The sequence below is a fragment of the Corythoichthys intestinalis genome, chromosome 15 (genome assembly GCF_030265065.1).
Source record: "Corythoichthys intestinalis isolate RoL2023-P3 chromosome 15, ASM3026506v1, whole genome shotgun sequence".
NCBI classification, from domain to species: domain Eukaryota; kingdom Metazoa; phylum Chordata; class Actinopteri; order Syngnathiformes; family Syngnathidae; genus Corythoichthys; species Corythoichthys intestinalis.
In genome coordinates, this window is record NC_080409.1 from 13,134,432 (window position 1) to 13,161,103 (window position 26,672).

General features: G+C 41.2%; 2 protein-coding genes across 3 annotated transcripts in view; both read right to left on the bottom strand.

Moving 5' to 3' along the window:
- Nucleotides 1-135: 135 nt before the first annotated feature.
- kiaa0586 (KIAA0586 ortholog) overlaps nucleotides 136-26,672 on the bottom strand; it is a 34,541-nt gene continuing 8,004 nt past the window's right edge. The window contains exons 5-21 of one of the 2 annotated variants that reach the window (XM_057860024.1): nucleotides 23,223-23,319; nucleotides 12,789-12,946; nucleotides 11,410-11,482; nucleotides 11,084-11,263; nucleotides 10,852-11,017; nucleotides 10,652-10,774; nucleotides 10,311-10,579; nucleotides 8,882-9,043; nucleotides 6,181-6,377; nucleotides 5,817-5,926; nucleotides 5,362-5,724; nucleotides 4,391-4,720; nucleotides 4,251-4,282; nucleotides 758-832; nucleotides 618-687; nucleotides 385-558; nucleotides 136-308 (exon numbers count right to left, since the gene is read on the bottom strand). In XM_057860024.1, coding sequence (XP_057716007.1) covers nucleotides 235-308; nucleotides 385-558; nucleotides 618-687; nucleotides 758-832; nucleotides 4,251-4,282; nucleotides 4,391-4,720; nucleotides 5,362-5,724; nucleotides 5,817-5,926; nucleotides 6,181-6,377; nucleotides 8,882-9,043; nucleotides 10,311-10,579; nucleotides 10,652-10,774; nucleotides 10,852-11,017; nucleotides 11,084-11,263; nucleotides 11,410-11,482; nucleotides 12,789-12,946; nucleotides 23,223-23,319 — 2,653 coding nt within the window. In that variant the 3' untranslated portion in view covers nucleotides 136-234. Of the gene's footprint in view, nucleotides 309-384; nucleotides 559-617; nucleotides 688-757; nucleotides 833-4,250; nucleotides 4,283-4,387; nucleotides 4,721-5,361; nucleotides 5,725-5,816; nucleotides 5,927-6,180; nucleotides 6,378-8,881; nucleotides 9,044-10,310; nucleotides 10,580-10,651; nucleotides 10,775-10,851; nucleotides 11,018-11,083; nucleotides 11,264-11,409; nucleotides 11,483-12,788; nucleotides 12,947-23,222; nucleotides 23,320-26,672 lie in introns of both variants that reach the window. The other variant, XM_057860023.1, reaches the window with a different exon arrangement.
- Nucleotides 23,343-26,600, bottom strand: irf2bpl (interferon regulatory factor 2 binding protein-like). The gene has a single exon (XM_057860025.1). It carries the CDS (start codon nucleotides 26,392-26,394, stop codon nucleotides 25,060-25,062), a length of 1,335 nt encoding a protein of 444 aa, XP_057716008.1. The 5' UTR covers nucleotides 26,395-26,600; the 3' UTR covers nucleotides 23,343-25,059.

A 26,672-nucleotide genomic window follows, 5' to 3' on the forward strand; every position in this document is an offset into this window, starting at 1 on the left:
ATGAAAATAAAAGTAAAAGTAAAAAATATTCTGTAACTTTAAAACAGAAAATTTTAAAAAGTTAAAAAAAAAGAAAAAGTAAATGGAATATTCAGTTTTTCCTTGTTTTAATACCCCCCCAAAAAAATGAAAAAGAGAGAATTACGTTTTTTTTTATTGTTTTATTTTTAAAAAATACACACAAAAAAAACCCAAACCAAATCAGCAAAGTGCAACGTTTGTGACGATAGGAAGTCAGAAGATATCACTAGAGCTGTCCGATGACGATTCAACTCTGTTGGGTCCCGTGGGCGTTGCTTCTGCCGGGTCTGCGACACAACATTGTCATGGTAACGCGGCCCAGCCTGCGGTCATCGTATCTACTCGACAGTGAAAAGCGCCTACCTGACTGTCGAGTGGAGACTTTGCTAAATATTGGGCCCTCTTTCTTCACATATTCACGTGTGTGCTTGTACGTGACCTGAAGGGGTCGACTCGGGAGGTCAGAGGTCAACATCTGACCGTGCGCCGGCAACGGGTCAAAGTTGATACTTTCGTCGGTCGCCTCCAAAACAGCTTCTGTTAAAGGAAATGCGTCGTTATTGCGGTCGTGTGATTCGGTCGCGAAGATGTCATACCTCCACTTCCATCAAGTAGAGGCGTAGTGGAGTGCGTCACCTCCCCTGAGCTCAGATCGTCCGGCTGTCGCTAAAGACAGGTATGTCAAAGGTCACGGTCAGGTAGATGCACGCACATGAGCGTGAGTGTGCATTAGTACCAAAGTTCTGTTTTTCACATGGACCGTTTCCACTGTGTGCACTGGGACCTGCCCTTCACTGGGAGGATCCAAGTCCTAGAAAAATGAATTATATGTGATCAAGCAGCAAACAGGAAGTGAAGTAGATTTGAATGCTTTGAGGTACGGAACCCCAAAAGGGTAAAAACTAACTAAATAAAAACAGTATTTTGAAATAAAGAGAATTAAATAAATAACAGACAAATTGTGCAATATGGCTCTTAAAGCAACAGTAGGCAGTTTTGGTTGATTTTAGCGAGGCTGGTGGACAAAAGCGGTAGTGTTTTGCTTTAAGGAAGACTGCATTTCCCATAAAGACCAGCGCAAACCCGCACAGTGTTGTGAAATGATGATCCCCAGTCGCCTGCAGATAGATTAAACGACATTTCTGTTTCCAGCGGCTGTGTGAAGGATGAATAGTAATAAGGTAATGAATCCAGTTGTGGCTATACAATAGCAAACGTGTGGCTCAGTGTAGCTAAACCCCCACCCCACCCCACCTGAACAAGTCAGCGTTGACGAGTTCAGTTGAGGGTGGGAGCGAGTGAAAACCAATGTTTATTCTTGAGTATCCTTTATCCCTAGTCACCTACCTTTTTTTTTTTTCCTCCTCTGACAAAACTTTTTGTCTCTTTTGCAGCGCTGCCATCTTTTCAGAATTCGCGCGAAAGCGTGCAAATCAACTTCGGTCTTTATAATGAAATGGGGGAAGTGACGTATGCCATAAAGCAGTCAGCACATTTGTAGTCTTTTTGTGTGGCAGGATTCCTGCCACCCTCCTCAAAGTTAATTAGTGCCATTGAAAGCGATGCACCCCCTCAAGATATAAAAGAGGTGTCATTCAACTAGTTAACAGTCAACATATCCCAAATGTTATGAAAATATTTTTAAAGGTTGAAAAGTTACCTAGTGTTGCTTTAAATGTAAAATAAGGTAATATAATTATGAAAAATATTTTACAAGATAAAAAGCGTATTTCATAAAGTATTTTTTTTTCATAATGCCTTTGTCCACAATAACCTTTTTGTTTCATAATGTCGTTTTTCGGCACAATGAAGCATGTGCTGTCAATCAAATACATAAGGCAGAGTCAGTTAAGTGATTGGCTGGATCTTGGAGTCTATGACTCTGGCTCGCTGCGCTAGCATTTGGTAGCGTTGATGAACTGTTGGGTAAATTTCCAGAAAGAATCTAATCAAAAACACACTGCTGCTGAAATCCTCGCTCAGGCTCAGGTAAAAGCCCTTTATTACTATCCAACCGGTTCGCAACTTCTCGAAGTAACTCTAAAAGTGATGCTATAAAATAATAGCAAAGCTAGCTAGACTCAACGATCCATCCAGCCTATGTCTTAACTGACTCCGCCTTATGTATTTGATTGACAGCACACGCTTCATTGTGCTGGGTAAAAAAATCATTTTAATTAGGATATTTCATGATATACAGTGAGGAGCAGAAGTATTTGCACCTCTTGTGATTTTGCAAGTTCAACCACTTAGAAAATAGAGGTCTGAAATTTCAATCATAAATGCATTTCCACTCATAGAGACATAAACTTAAAAAAAAAAAAAAAAAATCCGTAAATCACATTGTATGATGTTTCAATAATTTATTTGTAATTTACTGGGGTTCCTAAGTATTTGTACCCTTGAGAAAATCAGTGGTAATATTTAGTGCAGAAGTCTTTGTTTGCAATTACAAAGGTCAGATGTTTTCTTTAGTTCTTCACCAGGTTTTCACATATGGTAGCAGGGATTTTGGCCCATTCCTCCACACAAATTTTCTCTAGATCTGCCAGGTTTCAGCTCAATTCAAAGATTTTCTATTGGATTGAGATCTGGAGACTTGAGGTCACTCCAGAACCTTGATATACTCTTTTACACAGCCACTCCTTGGTCAGCTTGGATGTGTGCTTCGGATCATTGTAATGTTGGAAGATCCAGCCATGACACATCCTCAAGTCTCTGACTGAGGAAAGGAGGTTGTGGCTCAAAATCTGACCATACATTTCACCATTCATCCTCTGCTTTATACAGTACAGTCGTCCTGTCCCCTTTGCCGAAAGCAGCCCAGAAGCATGAGGTTTCCACCCCCATACTTTACAGTGGAGAAGGTGTTCTTGAGATTATACTTAATCCTTCTTTTTCCTCCACAAACAACAAGTAAAGTTTGCACTAGAAAGTTGTACTTTGGTCTCATTTGACCACATGGCTTTCTTCCATGACGCCTCTGCATCATTTAGATAGTCCCTGACAAACTTCAGACGGGCCTTCCCATGTACTGGCTTCAACAGGGGAACCTTCTGAGCAATGCATGATTTTAAACCATTGCACCGTAGTGTTCTATTGACAGCAGCCTTGAAACTGTGGATCAAGCTCTCTTCAGGTCATTGACCACCCCCTGCCGTGTAGTTCTAGTCTGAGCTCTCACTTTTCTCATCATCAGTGATGCCCCACGAGGAGAGATTTTACATAGAGCCCTAGTCCGAGGTAGATTATCAGTCATGTTTAGCCTTTTCCATTTTCTAACAATTGCTGCAACTGTTGATTTATTCTCACTAGGCTGCTTTCCAATTGTCCCCTTTACTTTTCAAGCTTTGTGGAGCTCTTTTTTTTTTTCTCTGGTGTCTTTTGAATGCTCTCTGGTCTTGCAGTTGGATTATGACTGACTGTAGGGTGCACAAGTGACAATTACAGTATGTGCTTAAACTGGTGCAGGGTGGGATGTTACTCATGGGGTAAAGGTGGACTTTTTTAAGGTAGACTGAAAACTCTTTGAGTGTCATAATTATTGCTAATTCTCAGGGGTACAAATACTTATGAACCCCAGTAAATTACAAAAAAAAAAAAAAAAAAAAACTACAGTGTGAGTTCTGGATTTTTTTAGATTATGTCTCTATGAGTGGAAATGCATCTATGATTGAAATTTCAGACCTGTACCTATTTTCTAAGTGGGTGAACTTGCAAAATCACTATGGGTGCAAATACTTTGGCTCCTCATGGGAAAAAAAATGCCACTTCTAAAACAAGTAAAAAATGATTTGAAATGAGATAACATTTGCTTATAACAAGTAAGAAAATTCTGCCAATGGAACAAGCAATTTTTGTCTTGGTATGAATTCTTAAACTAAGACATCCATTCAGGGTGAACTAGTAAAATATAACTTGTTTCAAGATCTTGTTGAACTAGTAAAATATAACTAGTTTCAAGAACTCATTCATCCTGAATGGATGTCTTATTTTAAGAATTCTTACGAAGACAAAAATTGCTTGTTCAATTGGCAGAATTTTCTTGTTATAACTTATAAGCTAATCTTATCTCACTTCAAGTAATTTTTTACTCGTTTTAGAGGTTGCATTTTTTCCAGTCTAAATAGAATAAAACTAAACAAAAAACAAAAACAAAACAAAAAAAAAAAAAACACAATTTGGAAAAAGAAATGAGTTCGAGAGCCCAGGCTTTCAGTATTCCTCACCTCTTGAAAAGAACTTGACGAACTGGCCTCCTCTAAAGACACAAAAGATTACTTTGAGATAATACCAACAATGTCAACTGGAATGAACCGATTGTCCGACGTCTGGAGTGACGGTGAATGAACGAACGACTACTAACCACCTGTCATAGCGTCCACGTGGCTGAAGCTGATCAGCAGTTCACCCTCCGACACCAGTTTGAGTCCCGTATCGCTTCCTGTCACAGTAGTACTGTCGGTACAACTGGTGGTACATGAGGAGTCCTCAGAAGGACCGGAGGCGGGGTCCGGATCGGGCTCGTGAGGTGGGACACGTGGAGGTGAAGGAACAGCTTCTTCTTGAACATCAGGCACTTGCGAGACCGTGCGGTGGTCCTCCTCTGCGTCCGGCTGGAGGTCAGGTTGGGAAAACGTCGTGTTGAGGACCTCATCGAGGTTCTGCTCAGGGCTGGGGACGGGTGTGGATACAGGTTCTGAGGGTACGGAACAATAGTCAGGGTGTGAGGAGTGCTAAGTACAAGGGTTAGTCCAGAAATAGAGGGCATTTGGCATTCTAAACACGAAATAATCCGCAAAGAAAATACCTTTCTGAGTCAACTGAGAAAAGAATGCAGAAAAATAGCTTTTAAAATAGCAAATACAAGGCATTCTGACTATTTACTATGAGTGGTAATATCGGGGTACCTCACGATAAAATATGATTAGCTCACATTATCAATGATCTCACGATATGGCAAAACAAAAATAATTGCTACATGGGTCAGGAAATCATTAGACAATATACATTATATTGATTTTTGGTGACTGATTTTTGGTCACTTTCTGATTATTTTGGGTTGCTGGACAAGAAAGTGACTTCAAATCCAATAGAAGTGGCCTGTAAATGCCCTAAAATGAACAGGAAGTGACCTATAAATACCCACAAAACCGGAAAGACTGGCTTTGAATGCTGTTTCCGTGCCATTGACCGTGCTAAACGTACAATTATCTTTGATTCCCCCCGGTCAATATGGATTGGACATCTAGCGCCGGCAATGGCAGCCAAGAGTTAAAATGTGTCAAAAGGCCTAAATGCTAATAACACAATTTCCCAAAACAGCTCTAACTGTACAACCTGGTTGGGCTGCGATAGCAGAATCGTCGATAGGCGAGTAGCTCGGTTCAGATGGAGGTGGCGTAGGGAGGGGTGAGGGGTCCTTGATGGACGAAACGGGGCTCGGAAGAGGGGTAGGTAGAGGTGTGACGACTGCAGTCATCACGGGAACCACGGGAAGAATCTTCTCCTGAAAAGGCGTGGCTACCCTCGGACCTTCGTTTAGTTCCGGATTCGGTGAGAGTACCGAAACGTCCTTCGGTTCTAGCACCTGATCCTTTATCTCAGCCAAAACCTGACAAACTAGGTTCTTGACGTGAGTCGAGTCTACGCAGTCGCCGGCGCCCAGGAGCAACTGGGGATCATCTCCGCCGGCGACATCCGCTGCAGCACAAAAGCACAACCTTCAACATCTGCCAGGTCCGGAGGGGAAAAAAAAAATCACGTTCCAGATGTTCGCCAGGGTTTCCACTCACCAACGTCTGAGGAGAAACTGCGTTCCTCCACATCGGATTGGGCTTTCTGCTCAAGTGCAGGAGGCGGATACTGCTCCCAAATCAATCTTGTCATCAGCTGCTGCTCCACCCTAAACGCGACAAAACGGTTGCAACCTCAATAAACCAGGACAGACTACCTGTTACCAGAAATAGAGGTGGGAACCTCTGGGTACCACAAAATAAGATACAATTTGCGATATAAAGATGATCTCACCATATGGCGATACAACAATTACCAATAAATGGGTTAGGAAATCGTTCTAGGATATTCTACAAATCAATCAATAACCAGAAAAACAAGCTCTCTTTATCCTTCGAAGAAGAGACCAGACGACAATCTTACCATTGCACCATACGGTTGAGCATGTCGTCATCTAGGTTGGGCACGCAGCTATGGCTGAGGGTAGGTGGCAAACTGTGTTTCTTGGGGGGGAAGTCTGGACCCTGGTAGTCCGCCGGAGGAGGAGACGGACCGCCATCCAGATGGACTGCTTCCTCGCCCGCTACAGACGGATCTGACCCGACTACGGATTCCTGTTCCTGGAATGATATTGTCATTGGTTTTGTCAGTTTGACGATCTCACCGATGTCACAAATCAGATGATGGTCAGATGTTGATGAGGTGTTAGCTGTTAAATGTTGCCCATCAGATGATTGAGGTTATTCCAATCTTAGATGTTAGTTGTCGGAAGTTAAATGTCAGATCTTTGGTGTTAAAACTTAGTAGTTTAGTCAGCAGAGGTGAGTAGTAACCAGTGTTGTTAATACCGGCATTAGAGTATAACTGCGTTACTAACAGCGTTATTTTTGTCAGTAGTGAGTAGGGCTGGAGCTATCGATTATTTTAGTAGTCGATTAATCGATGAACTAGTTAGTTTGAATAATCGAGTAATCCGATAAGGAACATAAGAAATTAAAATACCCAAGCTGAGCTTCAAACGACATAAAAAAAGGATATATGTACAGCAAAGAACAATTGGCTAACTTACATGGCAAAAATCCGCTAGCTTAAATGCTATAAAACATTAACGTTTTTTCTTTCTTTTTTTTTTACAATGCTCTTAACAAATGGTTCAGACACATATTCCCACAAAAAAAAAAAAAACGCTAAATATACTTATAAACTACTTTACGAATGCATAAAAAATAACATTAGCTCAAACAAAAGCTTAGTCTATGTTGGTCTTAACAGGGAGCAGTTGGATTCAGCCACGTGAAATGAGGCAGAACAGAGGGCAGTGTATCCACCTAAATAAAACTAAAACACTTTCAAAACAAACCATTACAACGTCACTCTAATTAAACGAATACGCGAAGCAGCAACATTTAACACGATTTTTTTTTTCTAATCGAATACTCGAGTTGATCGATTAATTGTTGCAGCACTAGACGTGAGTAATCTAATTAATTACATTTCCCATATTTGCAATGCTGTTACAGTCACTGAGGATGTGAAGGCGCGCGTTACTACAATTTGGGTGAATGACGCGGAAGACATGGAGGGGGTAAGAGGGACGGGGGTTGTGACACCGTTGCAAACGTGATGCTAGGTGGCGCGAAGCGTTAGCATCACATTCGCGTTCTCATTAGCATTAGCATTTAGCGTGGCGAGCGTAATCTTAAACTCTCGGACAAATTTTTTTTTTTTTTTTAAGTTTGTACACCATTTAGTGCGGCAACGATTAATCGATTAACTCGAGTATTCGATTAGAATAAAATATCGAATTCAATTTTGTTGCTTCGAGTATTCGTTTAATTAAAGTGGTGTTGTAATGGTTTATTTTGAAACTGTTTGCATTTAGTTTTATTGATTAGGGTGGATACACTGCCCTCTGGTCTGCCTCATTTCACATGGCTGAATCCGACTGCTCCCTGTTAAGACCAACGTAAGCTTTTGTTTGAGGTAATGTTTTTTAATTCATTCGTAAATTATTTTATAAATATATTTAGCCGTTTTTGTGGGTGTTAGGTTTTGTGTTGGAGTCGTGGTCGTGCGGACCAGGCACTGAGTCGTCGTCGGCGTCGTGCATACCAGGAACGGAGTCAGAGTTGTCTGCTGGTGGAACAGCGTCTGGGTCGTCTGCTGGCGGGACAGCAGCGGGTTCGGTGGAGTCTGCTGGTGGGACAGCAGCGGGTTTGGCGGAGTCTCCTGGCGGGACAGCAGCAGAGTCGCAGGTCCTGCCGAATCCGCTGAACCCGCTGCTGTCCCGCCAGCAGATGACTCTGACTTCGTTCCTGGTCCGCACGACGAAAACTCAGACGACGACTCCGTGCCTGGTCCGTACGATGACGACTCAGTGCCTGGTCCGCACGGCGACGACTCAGTGACTGGTCCGCACGACGACGACTCCAACACAAAACCTAACAGTGGGAATATGTCTGAACCATTTGTTAAGAGCATTGTAAAAAAACGTTAGCATTTTATAGCATTTAAGCTAATGGACCTTTGCTATGTAAGTTAGCCAATTGTTCTTCTGTTGTACATAGATCCTAATTTATTTTTTTTTACCGTTTGAGGCTCAGCTCAGGTATTTTAATTTTTCATGCTCCTTATCCGATTACTCGATTATTAGAACTAACTAGTTCATCGATTAATTGACTACTACAATAATCGATAGCTGCAGCCCTTATACCATTACACGCTTATATAGGTGAATTTTTTTTTTAAAAATGTAAAAACTGTGACCTATGTTATTTTTGGAATGAAAAAGACAGTTCAGTCTAATTCAATATAAACATATTTGATGTGAAAGACATTATAGTGTGTCAAATTTGGTGGATGGCGGCATTACAGTCCAAAAATTACAGTAAAATAAATTAATATACCTTTAGACGCTTGTTGACAGGCGTTTGACGTTAGAGTGCAGAACTTGTTAGATGATGGTTTGTAGACTTTACAGGTTGTCGGATGTTATTCACTTTTCAGATGTTAAGCGTCAGATATTTGTAAGTAATTTAGTAATCAGATTTTAGATGTCGGTTATCAGATTTTTGATGTAGGTACCAAATGTTAGATGCTAGACAACAGGCATTGTCAGTAGTACCACATTGGCGACAGACAGGAAGTTTGTTCCAGGAAATCCATTCACTTCCTCCTGGTCTTCCTCCGTCTCCATCGCCTCAACAATGATCGATGGGGGTGGCGGAGCTTCAACGCCTTCCTCTGACTTAGTTTTCTCTTGACACACAGGCGAGTCCGATTTTACCTAGCAACGAGACACAGTAAGTCCCAAAGTTAAGCCTTAAAATGTAGCAACGTGGGGTTTTTTTGCCCCTGAAATCATTTTCGCTTAACAACTAGTCTGCCATTTTGGTTTGAACTGCCAGTATGAACTACTATTACTAAATTTTGGCTGATGACCATCAAATTTTAAGCGGTCCTAAGAAATGCTGACCATGTGAGAAAATGAAAATGACTGCACTAATTTCATTTTACAATTGGAATACGCATTTCTTTTACCATCTTAGTTATTCCGTCCAAATCCAGGCACCACGGAACGCCCAACTCTTTCTCAGCAATTCTGGTTGTGACACTCATGCCTCGCTTTCTCAAGCTGTGCTAGCTGGTATATGTTGATAGAAAGCTCACACAGCTTCAACAGCCTATGGATAGCATGCTAGCAGACACTCATTCTGGGTGTGACACCATCTTCTGGTTGAAGAATTTTTAGTGAGCGGGGCCAAGGCAGCTGAAATAGGAAGACTAACAAGGAGCTACTCTCAAAAGGTCATCGGTTGCCTCTTTCCCTTGTTCTCTTTTCCACCATCTACACTTTACAGTGGCTAAGAAGGGCAATCATAAAGGAGCATCATAAAAGACTATACACACCCCAGCTTCCACCTCTTCAACCTGTTGCCCCCTGGCAGGCGCTACAGGGCCATACCAGCCAAAACAAACAGAATCAGAGACGGTTCTTTCCAAGAGCTGTCACCATACTCAAATTTGCACAGAAATGACAGTCATTGCTAATGCCACAACATTGTCACATGCATCCCACTAAGTAATATGTTCTCAGACATGTCTCAATCAGGGAACTGCTTAATCTGGGTACTGCAGTTACAATATTTGCATAGTTACATTACCACATTTTGCACTGTTACATCAATATCTGTGCACATCATATCAGACCAACCGTCTGGCTCCTTGTATAAGTACTCTCATACACGCACTGTTTTACTATCACTAACTCACTACTTGCTGCTGCTTGTCACTTATTTACTTTATTCCCAATGTGTGTACACTGTAACTTGTGTTTTTTATATTAGCCTCATTGTACTTTTGCTTTTATTTTATGTAGTGCACGTAATGGCGAAGGTTTAAATCTCTTTGTACTCTGTACAATGACAATAAAGGCTTTCTATTCAATTCTATTCTAAAGCCTTTTTATGTCACTTTTTTTCAATTGATTTGTCACTTGTTGCAGTATGTCATCCCTCTTTTATGATTACGTTTCCTTTAACTTGCAAACTCACATCGAGTCCTCCATCTGGCAGACTTTCCAACGCCAAGGCAAGCTCTTCTTGCACTTCCACGGGTACAGGACTCGGCTGGGATGGGAGGTCTGCGGCAGGAGGTTCAGGTGAGTTAGGGTCCAGTACCTGAAGGTCCTTTGTGCTAGCATCGGGTACGTGAGGGGCCTTTGTGCGAGTGTCCGGTTCTTTATGCTCCACACGTGACAGTGTAACAGGAATCGGTGTCACTGTTTGTTGCCATCTGGGGGAGGGGCCTATCCTTGGATGCGCTTTAGATGGGACGGGATCACGGTGAAACGGGCAGCATTTAAGGCGGAACCTTGTATCTGTGAATTACTGACCTAGTGGGATGGCTATGGCAGGAGAAGGAGCCTCAGTGGGTCCCACAGAGCTCAGGTTAGAGGACTGGCGTTGTGGAGGTGCAGAGGGGAAGGCCTGTGGCTGTGAAGGTTTCAACTTTGCCCCTGAGAAAAGGCAATAAGCTTCACTTCCTGTTTCCAAGAGATGCCGGTTTTGAGAAAACGCTACGTTCAAGTCTGACCTCTCACACTGTCCGCCACCAGGGGGCGTGGCCTCCCATCAGCGGGCATCACTGTCAATCTTAAGGGAAGCTCCGGGATCCTCTTGATGTCCTGTGGTGCTCTCCCGTACAGACGCGTTAGGTACGCCTCGCCGTCCGTCAGTACAGAGGCGGCGAGCGGCACCCCCTGGAGTATTGAACGCCAAGTATGGTCGTGTACAAGTCTGATCGATCAGGAGAGAGGAAGACGTACCTGCCTGGTGGCAGTTTGGGTTCGGGGTCCTCTTCCCGCCACAGCAATCTTTTTACTTTCTGTTCCTTTGAGCGAGCTTATTGGCCGACTTGTGTGGGCGGGGTTTCTCCTGGCCGCTGCCCCTTGCCGAGATAATGCCGGGACGGGTTGACGATTGGATGACTCCTCCCCGACCTTGGCCTGTGCATTGCACAATATGTGAACAAAGAGAATTCTTCAGTAAAAATCCAAGTTTACCTCGTTGGCTGCCATTTTGGGATGGACATCTATTGCCGTCAAGGGCAGTGAATGTGTTAACTGGTGAGGGTGAGGCGGGAGGGGCCTACCTGCACGTCACGGCTGATCAGGTGTATCCACGCGTCCACAGTCTTCTTGATGCGAGCCTGCTCACTGGATTCGCTAAAATCACACACAAAAATCAAGCTCAGGAGCGCCATCTGAAGTTTTGGAGGACAAACTGCAAATCTTCTTTTTGGGCCCCTTAATAGTGTATTCATTCATCAGTTTTAATTTTGTAGATTTACATTTTTTTAATGAAAAAAAAAAAAAAAAAAAACAGGACTTGGACATTGTAAAACCCTGCACATACTTTAATTCTTTTATTGAATTCTTTTGAATTAATTAATTTTTTTCGTCTTATTTAAATTTATTAACATTTTCTAATTCATCGGTTACTCCATTTAATAACAAAAGCGAATAGGAATAATAAAAATACTTTGAAAATTTTAGTTATACATTTACTGATAAACATACGTTTTAATTTTAAAAACTGAGGTTTGAGAAAATCTATTCAAAATATTTGAGAAAAAAATTACACTGATTCACTTATTTTTTGTATATACATTTATTTGCATTTCTGATTCAAAAAGGGGAAAACATTAACTATTCTCTTTTGCCATTTTTTAATCAATATACACACAAATAAAACAAGATTCTACATACGATACATTACTTTTTTTTACTCATTCCCTGCCACTGACAACAATAGACATTCAATTTATTTAAACTGGGATGACTGGCTGCCAATGTTAATTTTTAAAGTCCCCCATCAAGTTTATTTTCACACTAACTAAATGATTAAATCTTGACAATGAGTATTCAAAAAACAATTATCAAGACTCATGAAATTGTAAAATCAAATTAATTTTTGTAACGGTTCGCCTCTGTTTCGGTGAAACCAATGTGAAAGCCAAGGATTCCGGCAGAAGGCATAGGACTGCATGTAAAACAGCATTTAATATTCATTGACAGTGCAAGGGCTCGCTTGACCAAATTTAAAGTGGGTCAGAGTAGGACTTAAGTCCCAAAGAACATGATTTTACCCTAAAAGTTCACTGCACGAGTGAGAAGGCGAGCGAGTGACAGGGAGAGAGAACGCGTTAGACATGGAAGCAAGTGGACTCCCATTACAGCAATGAAACTAAACGCATGACAAAGCCAGCCTTCGATTGCATTTCTTCCGGTTACTGATGCTGGCCAACAATGAAATTGGATTGAAATTGTGTTTTGCCCTTTTTTGGTTCATTTAACAAACAAAAGGACCACAGGTTGTGGCTAAGTGAAGTACAACCAGTCAAATTGAGTCAAGTACCTCCTGATGTGACAGGAGGACTTTAAGTGTCATTGATGGCACTAGACGTACAATCCTGATAATTTCTGTAGTCCTCAAGTTTTGATTGAGAAGTTGGTTAAAAATTCAGTCTACCTGTTCGCAGCAAGAGCTTCCAGCTGGCAGCGCAAGACCTCTCCTGCACGGGCCCTCTCCAATGTCTCCATGTTCTCGTTCAGAACTTTCTTCTGCCGCTGAATCTGGCGCAGACGGCGGCGGGCCTCGTCCAACGTGGAACGTGGCACCGGATACATCTGTGTTCAGTCAAATTTTAGTGTTAAACTGAAACCGAACCACTGGAAGTAAATCAAGCGCCTCCACTTAAGTTTTTAAAATGATACATTTCGGTAGTTAGAAAATCGGACAAAATTTACTTCTACTTCATTCCACCTGACCGCCAGAAGGCGGTGCTTAGCACCTGGATATCTACGTGTGCTTTTTCATCCCTCCTTTAACAAATTTATTCTTTTGAATTTAAAAACAAATACAGTGATCCTTTGTTTTTCTTGATCCCACAACAAAAATTGAAAATCTGTATTACTGTATGTATTCAGATTTAAAAGCATTGTAAAGAGATACATAAAAGACATGTTTTTTCCCCGTTTTTGCCAAAGTATAAATCATTTTAAAAAAACAAAAAACCTTATATGTATATTTTTATAAATGGTTTTTAAGCACTGCAAATGTAATAATTATGATATAAATGAGATATATATACAAAAGAAAACAATGATTTGTAAACGTATACATGCATATTTCTTAACATTTTTGAATAAAATACAGAATTTTATTTTTTTCATTGAAAAAAACCTCCCGATGGACTGAGGGCGTAAAGTTTGAAGCGCAAAGTAGCGAGGCATCACTGTAGTTTATTTATTGGGTTTTCCGTTCTTTGACAAAATTTAAAAAACATATACTTATATTATATATATATATATATCAGAGGTTGCGCTAGACTTTTTCGTTGTCTGTCATTTTGACTGACAGGGTCATAAAAATCCGGTCATAATCTATTTTTACCCGTCACTTAAATTTTTAAAATGATGATAATGACATTGTGGTGACCCTTTGTTTGGCAAAATTCACCTTCCCTACTTGTGTGTCTATTTGGCCGAGCGCGTTAGCGGCTACGACACAGTCACGTGACAGAGACACTTAAGAGCCGCGCGCGTTCCGGCGTTCTGACAAATTTTGCAACCCATCAAAAATTGCTACCTTGCCGTTTTGCGCATGCGCGTAACGTTAAAAATGACCGTGAATGCAGCGATTCCAAAGTAAACACTACAAACTTTCTTTAAAGAAAGGAATATTTACTTAAGTTTGAACATGTAAAGACATGTACAAAAGTTCTCAGACACATCCTACCATGTTAGCTGCACACAGCAACTGCACCCCGCGCTCTCACTGTTAACGACTTCACCGTGTCGTTAAGTATTAATTTACGGCATTTTTGCGTTGCACATGTATGTTTATGATGTATCTAGTTTAGTTAGCACCTTTGGATAACATTGAGAGTCCAATTGAATGTAAAAGAGGGCTTTTTCCAGCGCCACAAAAGCTTTGGGAACAAAATTTTATAAGGGAGCAAATTTTGACAGAACATGCCATCACACATCAAGCAGATGAATATGTAACTTTTTCTCCGCAGTGACAAAAACAGCTGACTGTGGCCCCAGTAGGTAGGCTACATTATGGAACAATGAAATTAAAAGTTCACCTGCTGTGGTCTGAACGGAGTCTTACACTTTCCTCCTGGTGCGCATGGACTTGAATTGCGTGCCCGCTTGTGCAGTCCCTGTTTTTTCACCTCTTTTATCAACACCATCGCCGTTTTGGGGCTTTTTGAAGAAACTTCGGACACTCAGTTGCCTTGACATTTTTCAGAGTAAGGCCAACGACGTCATGCATCAAGAGAGACAATAGCTAATTAATATGCGCACTCGCCACCCTGTGGTCTGGGGTGTGAATTGCAACCTGTTCATATGACAGGTGGACTTCAGTTTTTTCCGTCACCGTTTTAAAAAATCGGTCAACGACGGAAAATATTCGGTTAACGCGACCCCTGATATACAGTGCCTTGCAAAAGTATTCGGCCCCCTTGAACCTTGCAACCTTTCGCCACATTTCAGGCTTCAAACAAAGATATAAAATTTTTATATTTTATCAAGAATCAACAACAAGTGGGACACAATCGTGAAGTGGAACAACATTTATTGGATAATTTAAACCTTTTTAACAAATAAAAAACTGAAAAGTGGGGCGTGCAATATTATTCGGCCCCCTTGCGTTAATACTTTGTAGCGCCACCTTTTGCTCCAATTACAGCTGCAAGTCCCTTGGGGTATGTTTCTATCAGTTTTGCACATCGAGAGACTGACATTCTTGCCCATTCTTCCTTGCAAAACAGCTCGAGCTCAGTGAGGTTGGATGGAGAGTGTTTGTGAACAGCAGTCTTCAGCTCTTTCCACAGATTCTCGATTGGATTCAGGTCTGGACTTTGACTTGGCCATTCTAACACCTGGATACGTTTATTTTTGAACCATTCCATTGTAGATTTGGCTTTATGTTTTGGATCATTGTCCTGTTGGAAGATAAATCTCCGTCCCAGTCTCAGGTCTTGTGCAGATACAAACAGGTTTTCTTCCAGAATGTTCCTGTATTTGGCTGCATCCATCTTCCCGTCAATTTTAACCATCTTCCCTGTCCCTGCTGAAGAAAGGCAGGCCCAAACCATGATGCTGCCACCACCATGTTTGACAGTGGGGATGGTGTGTTCAGGGTAGAGCAGGGCGGTAAACCGAAAATTTACCGTCACCGAAATTCTTAACGATGACCGACGTAATTTTGACCATGTCGGTAAATTCGGTAAATTAATAAAACAAGAAAATATAGTCTTTTCATCCCGCTTTGATTCTGTGTTGTTCGTCTATGTTCATTCCCCTTTAAGAAAGCAGTGAATGTGCTTACGTAGGGAGTCACGTGATCATCAGGAAGCCAATCAAACAAAAGCCCGGTAAGCTAACGCTAGCAGCTAACGCTACAAGCAAAACGTGATGGAGTGTGGCTTAAGGGAGGTTCACCAAACTTTAAACCGACATTTAGTAGACTCTTGGTGGCATCCAGACGGGCTTTCACCCGATGTCCTCCTTTGTTCTCACGATTTCCGGAGATGGTGCTTTCAGTGCTTTCTACTGATAGCCAGGCTAACGCTAGCTAGCGGCTAACGCTACAAATGAACGTTATGGAGTCGGATAGAGGCTCTAACCTTGTCAAAACGGCTGAACTTAATGAGTGGATTGGGCACGGACTGCATCTAGCAATTACTATGTGGTGTTATTTTGTATCTGTCTGTGTGTGATTCCTCTGATAGCTTTTGTGATGGTAAAGAATTCCGCATAAAGTACAATCCAACGGCGAAACTTATAATGACCGAGAAATGGCCCCAGCTATTTTTATTGTGCGTGCATTTATTAAAAAATGCACTGGGGAGGGGGGGGGGCCTTAAACCATAAAGTAAACACTTGTATTTAATAATTATATCACAGCAGCCATTAACAATAAGTTGTCTTTTTGAAGTGTACTGTTCAAGCTGCAAGTCATTTGTGTTACAATTACATGTTTGCACAGTCATATTGATTTTGACAATGTACATTGTTCAAGTCATACACGCTGTTATAAATGTTCATACTTGAATTCTTATTGCTTACAATACATTTTTATAAACTTAATGTTTAGACTGCATGTACAATTATTAAATACAGTATATGAAATTGAATGCTGTTAAATAAATCAACAAGATATAGTTAATCTGTATTTCATGCGTTGATTCAGATTTTCAAATTACCGTATTTTTCGGACTACAAGTCGCTCCTGAGTATAAGTCGATCCAGCCATAAAATGCCCAACGAAGAGAAAAAAAACATGTACAAGTCGCACCGGAGTATAAGTCGAATTTTGGGGGGAAATTTACTTGATAAAATCCAACACATAGAACAGACATGTCATCTTGAAAGGCAATTTAATATAAAAATACAATAGAGAACAACATGCTAAATAAATATACAGTGTACAGTGCATGAACAACGAAATGTGAATATACTGTCCTACGCTACAGCTCGGTCCTGGCTGTACAGCGAACTCCCAAAAGATAATACTGGACGTCCGTATAATTTGCTGTATCAATTTGGTCCTCGATAGAAAACAGGTTCGGATCAACGTAAATAAATGATAATTAGGTACTATTAGTAATAAGTAACAGGTTAGCATGCGTTCGCTATCATTAGCACATCGTTCAAACAACCACACAACTGGCTCTAAGTGTCCGATCGCGGGTGGAAAACACACAACAACAACAGAAAAGATGATACACGCAGGCGTTGCCTCTGTAGAGATGATTTTAAAGCATAAACAATGAAAGTAGGCTCGCAGCCGTCTATTCTCTCTCGCTGTAACTCGCCCACTCACTCAGAGCTACGTAGCTGTCCGTCTTCTTCTGGCGTGTGAGCACTCTTCTCCACGTAAACAAGTGCGAGTGCGCCCTCACGTGGGCATGAAAGCGCCACAAACTAAATGCATCCATTTCAAGATAAAAAAGTCAATAATACAATTGAACATACACTGCCAAAGGCAGAACGCGAAAGGGGCCATAGCTATAAAGAGTTATTCAGATAACTATAGCATAAGAACATGCTAACAACTTTACAAAACCATCAGTGTCACTGCAAAACACCAAAATAACATGTGAAATTATATCATAATGTGTTAATAATTCCACACATAAGTCGCTCCTGAGTATAAGTCGCACCCCCAGCCAAAATATGAAAAAAAAAACGCGACTTGTAGTCCGAAAAATACGGTATATAACAGTCCGCTTGGGCGAATTTATCGTCATTTATCGTTATCGAGATAAATCTGCTCAATTTATCGTGATACATGTTTAAGGCCATATCGCCCAGCCCTAGTTCAGGGTGATGAGCTGTGTTGCTTTTACGCCAAACATATCGTTTTGCATTGTGGCCACAAAGTTCAATTTTGGTTTCATCTGACCAGAGCACCTTCTTCCACATGTTTGGTGTGTCTCCCAGGTGGCTTGTGGCAATTTTTAAACGAGACTTTTTATGGATATCTTTGAGAAATGGCTTTCTTCTTGCCACTCTTCCATAAAGGCCAGATTTGTGCAGTGTACGACTGATTGTTGTCCTATGGACAGACTCTCCCACCTCAGCTGTAGATCTCTGCAGTTCATCCAGAGTGATCACGGAGCTCTTGGCTGCATCTCTGATCAGTTTTCTCCTTGTTTGAGAAGAAAGTTTGGAAGGACGGCCGGGTCATGGTAGATTTGCAGTGGTCTGATGCTCCTTCCATTTCAATATGATGGCTTGCACAGTGCTCCTTGAGATGTTTAAAGCTTGGGAAATCTTTTTGTATCCAAATCCGGCTTTAAACTTCTCCACAGCAGTATCTCGGACCTGCCTGGTGTGTTCCTTGATTTTCATAATGCTCTCTGCACTTTAAACAGAACCCTGAGACTATCACAGAGCAGGTGCATTTATACGGAGACTTGATTACACACAGGTGGATTCTATTTATCATCATCGGTCATTTAGGACAACATTGGATCATTCAGAGATCCTCACTGAACTTCTGGAGTGAGTTTGCTGCACTGAAAGTAAAGGGGCCGAATAATATTGCACGCCCCACTTTTCAGTTTTTTATTTGTTAAAAAAGTTTAAATTATCCAATAAATGTTGTTCCACTTCATGATTGTGTCCCACTTGTTGCTGATTCTTGACAAAAAAATTAAGTTTCATATCTTTATGTCTGAAGGCTGAAAAGTGGCGAAAGGTTGCAAGATTCAAGGGGGCCGAATACTTTTGCAAGGCACTGTATATATATTATATATATACAGTGGTACCTCTACATACGAATTTAATTCGTTCCAGGACCTTGTTTGTAAGTCGAAATGGTCGTATGTCGAGCAGGATTTTCCCATAGGAATACATTATAATTCCATTAATTCGTTCCAAAGCCTAAAAACATACACTAAATTCTTAATAAATACTGCTGGCACTGTTACAAATGGCAATTAAACATAGAAAAACAAATAAGTTATAAATAAATAATTCAGAATAATATAATAATAATAAGAATAATTAATAATTATTCCTGTAAATAATGTAACGAATCGGATTCTAATATGGCGGACACTTTTTACTGTCCCTGAACGCACCGCGAAGGTGACGTCTCAGTGAGATAGGTCGGTGCGGTAGAGATAATACTTTCGTTTTCTTGAGAGCGGTCAACTGCTTAAGACAATGGGCGTTTTGTGTTGGATAAGTTCTTAAATAAATGATAAAAACGTGACGAAGCTGGCGATTTCCTTGGCAATGTTACCACAATAATAATTGTCACCTTAACTTATAAATAGTGGCGAACGGTGGTCGGAAGAGGACCATGGAGCTGTATTGTTGAGCCAGTTCAGGGACGCGCACCCCCAAGCTCATATTTTTCTATAACTTGCATCTTCATTTCAAAGGTAAGCATCACTTTTTTCCTTGTTTCTCCAACTGTATCAACTTTTTTTGAAAACTGTGTTGATTTCTCACACAAGAAAATCCACCGTGCGTTCGTTTGCAGTGCTGTCATGTCGTCGTATTTCGAGCAACTCGTCGGATGTAGAAACAAATGGCGGCTCAAATTTTACGTCGGATGTCGAAAAGATCGTGTGTCGAAGTGATCGTATTTAGAGGTACCACTGTATATATACACACACACAGTATATATATAAATAAAATAATAAAACCATAACCCTAATTCTGAAAAATGTAATGTTTATTTTAGAGCTGTCCCGACTAGTCGACATAGTCGACGTCATCGATGACGTAAATCCGTCGACGAGGACAACATCCCGTCGACGGTTAATGAAGGGTTAAAAAAATATATGCGTGGAAAGTTAGAATGTCGGATGCTCTGTTTGCAAGCGGGGAAAGCGGCACAAAGCCAAAAAAGCGCACCAGAGTGTCCAAAACATTGACTTATTTCAAAGAAACAAAGGAGAGTACACTCTTCTGTCCTGTCTCTTCAATGCCAAGCTCGGCTGCACGTCGGCCGTGAATAAACACCTCAAGCGCCTTCACGCAGTTGGTAATTTTTTTTTTTTGTACACCAGAGGGTGCTGTCGCCTTACTAAATAATAATGTTTCATTGACAATGGGCCTATAAGTGCTATTAGTATTGTTCTTAATGCTAATTGAAAGGTTTATTTTATGGTATAGAAAATTATATAAGATTAAAAGGTCATAAATATATACAGTATATACAGTGATTGCACTCAAGGGAGAGATTGTCAATGATAAGGTAATAAATTAAGGTAAAGGCAATTCATATAGGCAATTCATTGATATATAAATAAGGTTTAAAAGGAAAAAGGTGAAAAGTTTTTGTTAATTTCTAATTGTGTTGCTTTATTTGTGTGCACCGTAGCTCTTACAGTGTGTTTACATCAAGGATGGAATAAAAGTTGTAAACCATCAGTTTAAGAGACCATCTTTTCAATCGGGATGTTACACTAGTTAATTCTATCAGCATTTGAACTCATAGTTTATTTGTGATTTATTATTGTTATTTACGTGTTTATTTGTACTTTAATAAATAATTTGAGTGTTCCAATATGTTTTTTGTGAATTGATAAGCGTCAACAAAAATTTCATTGCTAAATTAGTAAAAAAAAAAAAAAAAAAAAAAATTTAATTATTAGATTAGTCGACTAATCGTAAAAATAGTCGGCTGACTAATCGGGAGAAAATTAGTCGTTTGGGACAGCCCTAGTTTATTTTATTTTTTTCCCCACTTAAAAAAAATGGAATTTAATAAACATTATGTATTCCCTTATTTTTTACATATTTATTTTCAAATCATTTTTAATACTCTATTTCAAAATGAATATTTTATTTGAAGACGCACATCAAAAAAGACAAAAAAAAAAAAAAAAAAAAAAAAAAAACACTGAGTCATTTTTAATTTATACTACACTTTATTGACTGCCACTGACAGCATTTTGATCAAAACAGATTAGATGTTTATCACTTTCAATGGCAGCCAATGAGTTAAATATTTGAAAGTTTTATTTTTAGAATATTAGTCAAGCCCACCAAATTTGACGACATTTGTTCCTAAACAGTGCTGCAATGATTCATCGATTAACTCGAGTAATTCAATTAGAAAATGCTTCGAATCGCATTTGCTGCTTTGAGGATCCGTTTAAATAGAGTGACGTTGTAATGGTTTGTTTTGAAAGTGTTGCATATACGGTAGTTTTATTGATTTGAGTGAATACACTGCCCTCTAGTGGCGACAGTGAATATGCCATAACTTGTCCAACATAGCTGAATCCAACTGCTACCAACATAAGGTACAGTTGTGTTCAAAATTATTCAACCCCCCACACTAGATAAGTGTTTTTGCAGGTTTGACATTTATTTTCCATCTGGTTTGAAATCACATTAAATTATGACAGGTCAAATAGACAAAAACAGCTGATGTAACAAAAATATTTTTGGGAATATTCCAATTTATGGACTTTCTGTGATTACTTCATTGACAAAATTAGCTGGACCCAAATTTCTTACAGCGATCCACAGTTATCTTTGCCCATTCCACATGGGCAAAGGCCTCCAGTTCATGAACATATTTGGTCTTGCGTGCTGCAACTGCCTTTTTCAAGTCCCACAAGAGATTTTCAAAGGGATTTAGTCTGGTGATTACAAGAGCCACTCCAGAATCTTTCAGCCCTTCTTTTGCAACCAAGATGTGGTAGATGTTGAGGTATGCTTAGGATCCTGTTAGAAGGTCGAACCTCTTCCAATCCTCGGCTTTGCACTGACTGACTGCATGATATTTGCATCCAAGATCTCCTGGTAGTGAACTGAATTCATAATACCTTGCACACGCTGAAGATTCGCTGTACCTGAAGAAGCAAAACAACCCCAGAGCATGACTGACCCTCTCCCCCCACCCACCGTGCTTCACTGTAGGCAAGGTGTTTTCTTTGTAAGCATCATTCTTTCTCCTCCACACGAACCGTTGATCCTTTGGCCCAAAAGGTTCTAGTTTGGTCTTATGACTACAGAGAACAGTATCCCAAAACCTTTGTGGTTTGTCCACATGGTTTTTGCCATACTGGAGTCGAGTCTTCTTGTGCTTTGGAGTCAGCAGTGAGGTGTGCCTGGGATGGAAGCCATCATTTCACAGTGTGCGTCTTATTGTCTTGGATGAAATCTAAATACCTTCCTCTGACAAGTGCTGTCGTAGTTCCTCAGCGGTCACCCCAGGATTTTTTTCCACCTTCCATTTCAGGTATCGCACAACAGTTGCAGACAGTAACCTCTTTTCACCACGTCCAGGTAGCGTTTCCACTGTGCCTTTAGCTTTTGCGGACTATGCTCCCAGTTGTGTCTCTTGACATTTTTAGTCCTTTTGTTATCTTTTTATATCCATATCCTTGCTTATGAAGTGAAATGACCTCCTCTCTGAACTTTTTGACCATTCCTTGGACTTCACCATGTTGTAAAGATATCATTAACTTCCAAGAAGAGCTATGTGTCACAGTCCATTTAAATCTGCGTAATTGCTGCTCATTAGGGTTTCGTTCACATCTACAAATGTTATGTCATTAGCTGTTTGACCACACCCGATGGAAACGCTTGTTCTTGAGAGCGGTGGACTTAGAGGGGTTGAATAATTTTGTTAATGAGGTTATCACAGAAAGGAATTGGAATATTCCCAAAATAGTTTTGTTATTTAAGTTGTTTTTGTCTATTAGACATGTCATTATTTGATGTGATTATAAACAAGATGGAAAAATGAATGTCAAACTTGCAAAAACACTTATCTACTGTAGGGGTTGAATAATTTTGAACACAACTGTATCTTTCTGTTTGAGCTAGTCTGTTTATGCATTCGTTATTTAGTTTAGAAGTATATCAGTTTTTTTGTAGGAATATGTGCTTGAACGATTTTAGAGCTTTGTAAAAAAAAAATAGATATTAGCATTTTATAGCAATTAAGCTAGCAGACTTTCCTATGCAAGTTAGCTAATTGTTCTTGTGTTGTACTTAGATCATTTATTATTTGATATCCTCATTTATTGTTCGATATTAATTTTGATATATGTTTATATATCGATTGAGGCTAATCTCAGGAATTTCAATTTATTTTTAAACGCATTTATTGCTCTGGTGCAATGAAAGCACAATGCTGCATCGTTTAAAGAAACACTCAGGAATTTTATTTCGTATTCGGATGTTTTCTTTTGAAAGTGTAATATTAGCAAGCAAAAATAAATATAATTGCAAGCAAAACCACTTGTTTTACATATCTTAAATGTATTCTCCAATGCATTATATATTCGTAATCTGATTACTCGATTATTTGAACTGATCCGTAGATTAATCGATTACTTAAATAATCGATTACTGTAGCTTAATTCCTAAATCCCAGTAATTGCATCATGTCTCTCGTGGCGATCCTCACCTTTGTCTCCGCCTCCCTCGTCGTCTTATTGGCCATCGTGGCGAAACTGTCGTTGGCTTGGGTTGCTACGGAAACAACGTTGGGACGGTGCTCCTCCCTGCAGGATAAAATGAGCGTGGTTGGAGAGGGCAATAATTTTTTTCTTTTTAAAAACACTAGAAAATGCCATTTCAGGAAATATTGCATGTGGATGCTCTCTCCCATGAGTGACTTCCACTATACTTCCTGTATATTTTGCTCACCACCTGTTAATTTTGTGGCAATTCGAGGAACTTTTTAAAAATATTTTTTGTCAATCATTTGGCTCAATTTCTGCTGATTTGGGGCAACTCGAGAATTTTTTTTTTTTTGTCAATCATTTGGATCTGTATTAGATCATTTTGGACCACCAATGAATTTTTCTTTTTTTTTTTTGCAGGGTTTGCAGGTCCGAAGCTGAAAATCAATAGAGGTGAATTTAAATGTTATATGTACCATTGAAAATGTATGGGCACATTTTTGTCAAATTGTGGCAGCAGTTTTACCAAAAACTGGCCAATAACTATTGCTTACCTTGAATTTTTGAAATTATGCTGATGTGTAAATTATGTGAATTGGAGTGTTTATGAGCAGAAATATTGGGAGGTCGAACATTATGGGATGCAGAGACCACATTTGCTGCAGAAGGGCTCTGTTGCTAGGCGACACATCTGCTGCGGTTCCCCACGGCAACAGCGACTAGCGCAAAAATCGGACCACCTTGGTAGGACTTGACATACTTTATTGACTTTGGGACGTTTACAACATAGCAACACATGAACAATTACACCTCAATATGTAAAAAAAAGACGTAAAAAGATTGCTAAAAAACTGAAAAGTCAGATCTATCAAAGGACACTAGAAAATAGGACTCTTTTGATGAACTTATTGTCTGCCATTGACAACAATAGACGTCCAATTCATTTAAACTGGGAAGTTTGGCTTTAAATGCTCCTGTTTAGGTTCAGCAAATGAGTTAAGTGATTCGCCTCCAACCCCTTATTATTTAAATATATATATTTTGTATTTAAATTTTTTTTAAAGAATCAGAATTTAAAAAAAAAATTTAGATATTTTTTTAATTGTCGAAACTCAAAGGACGTCTAGCTCTGTCAGTGGCAGCCAATGAGTTAATAAGCAATCACCACCACCTAAATGAATAAATATATAAATAAATAATCTATACAGATCTTTTTTTTTTTAAATAATAAAACAAACCTGCAATGAAAAAATACAAAAACATTTGTTTTAATTGTCCAAATGTATTGGACGTCACCCATCATCAATGAGTTAATCAGAAATGTTTCCCTTTTAATATGTTTGTTTAAATTGTCCAGATGGATTGAATGTGTATTGCCATCAATGAGGGGGTGTCAGCAATCAAACAATGGCTGCCATCCCACCCAGGTCAAATGGATTAGACGTCTATCATAGTCAATGGCAGTGAATGAGTTGGGGGAAAAAAAACACAATTTTATTTTCTATCCTCATCAACGGCACTGACTACTAACTTATTGGCTGCCATTGAGAGCACTAGGCGACCAAACTATTCTGAATGGTAGGGGTGGCTGCAATCGTTCGATCAAAAAAGAAAATTTATTCTATATTGTATTCCTCTGGGTTTTTCTTAAAAAATAAATCTAAAAAATGAATAAATTTCAGTTTATAAAGAGGAGATTATAAAGTTTTTTTTACATGAATAAAAATAATAATAATACAAAAAAAAAAAAGTAAATTCCATCCATTCAGGTTTTAAGGAATTGGATGTCTGTCGCCACCAACAGCAGCCAATGAGTTGACTGCGCCGAAGGTCACGACCTCAAGGGTCCCTCTCCTTCTTGACTTTGACATCGCCTGCCAAGATAGTGGCGATCTCTCCCTGCATGAAGGCCCAGGGTACGTCAGAGCCCAGCAGGGGGCACTTGTCCCCGCTGGGGCAGTACACCTCCGCGGCGCCTCCCTGGGCCTCGATGCTGTCCCGCGAGCATGGGAAGCAAAATTTGTGGTGGGTGGCGGACGGGCACTGGACAAAGTGCGTGTCCTCCAACCGCTCGTGACAGAGCGTGCAGCACAGCGACCCGCCAGCTGCCGCGGGGGACGCCGTTCTATCATCCTTGTCAGGGGACGGCGTGGGGGACTCGGGTGGGGCGGAGCGTTTCGCGTCCTCGGCCCGATCACAGAGCCGTCGCCGTTCCGGGGACGGCTTCCTCTTCCTGGAACCACTCGGGGGCCGGGGGGAGGGTGGCGGCGGGTGGGCCCCGTCCACATGGGGCTGCGGGAGCGCGTCCCCACTCACGCGTTCCCTAAAGACCCGCAAAGGTTCCGGTAACAAATCTCCCAGAAGCCTCCAGTCCCCGGAACCGTGCTTCTTTTCATACTCCAAGTACTTGAACCCCGACGACAACCCCCGACCAGGGTCTTTGGCGCAGTCCCGGTGCATCTGCTTGGCAGCCCCAGAAGCACTGGAGAAGACATTGCCAGAGCCGGCCGGGTACTCGATAAACATCTTGAGCTCGTATTCGGCGCCCGATTTGGATGCGGCGTCGAAGGCGAAGACGCGGCCCACCAGACCGTGGTCCTTCTTGAAGCGGACCCGGAAGGGGGCGCAACCCGACAGGGCCAGCAGGGTGCTCCTAACAGTCTCGGGCTTGCCCGACCAGTCCTCCCGCCGGTTCCGGAGGCTTTCGCTTAGCTCGCTCAGCGTTTCTGCGTTCCTTTGCTTGTCTTTCGTCTCTCGGTCTGGCTCCGCAGTTCCGCCCGGAGGCGTCCGGGGTGGTAAATCGGGCGGACCCCCGTGACTCTTATTCCCAGAGTCGGGGCTTTGACGGTTGAGCTCAGGCGGCCCCTCGTCCGATTTGAACCCGTCGGGCGGCCCGCCCCGGTAGTCCGACCTAACCCGCGCGTCCCCGAAAGGGGGCGGACGCTGGACCTCCTTGCTGTTTCTGCTCTCCCGTAGTCCTTGAGTCCGCCTGAGGTGGCGTGCGGTCTCGATGGCAAAGTCGATGCGGTCGGCGCCCTCGTAGTTGACGCAGCCGCGGCACACGGGCTCGCCAAAGTCCCAGATCATGGCCCACGACATGCGGGGAAGGTCACAAAGGTAGCAGGATCGTCTGCGTGGCGGCACTGCCGCCGCCGGCTGAGAAAGGGCAAACATGAGCGCTTGCAAGGGCGCTGGGAAAATGATGCTGAACCGCAAAGTGCAGGAAAACAAGTCTCTTTCTTTTCTCTTTCGGCGGGCTGCTGCAGTGAGGAAGGGAGGGAGGAGGCGGCGCTACACTGAAAACACCCCCCCACCAACACACATACATGCACGGCATAAATCCCACCTCCTAGTAGTAAGTGACATCACCCCAGACGCGTGCAGACAAAGCGTTTTGCTGAACAGAAAATATGGGCGTTGCCATGGAGACACACATGCAAATGAGAAGATTC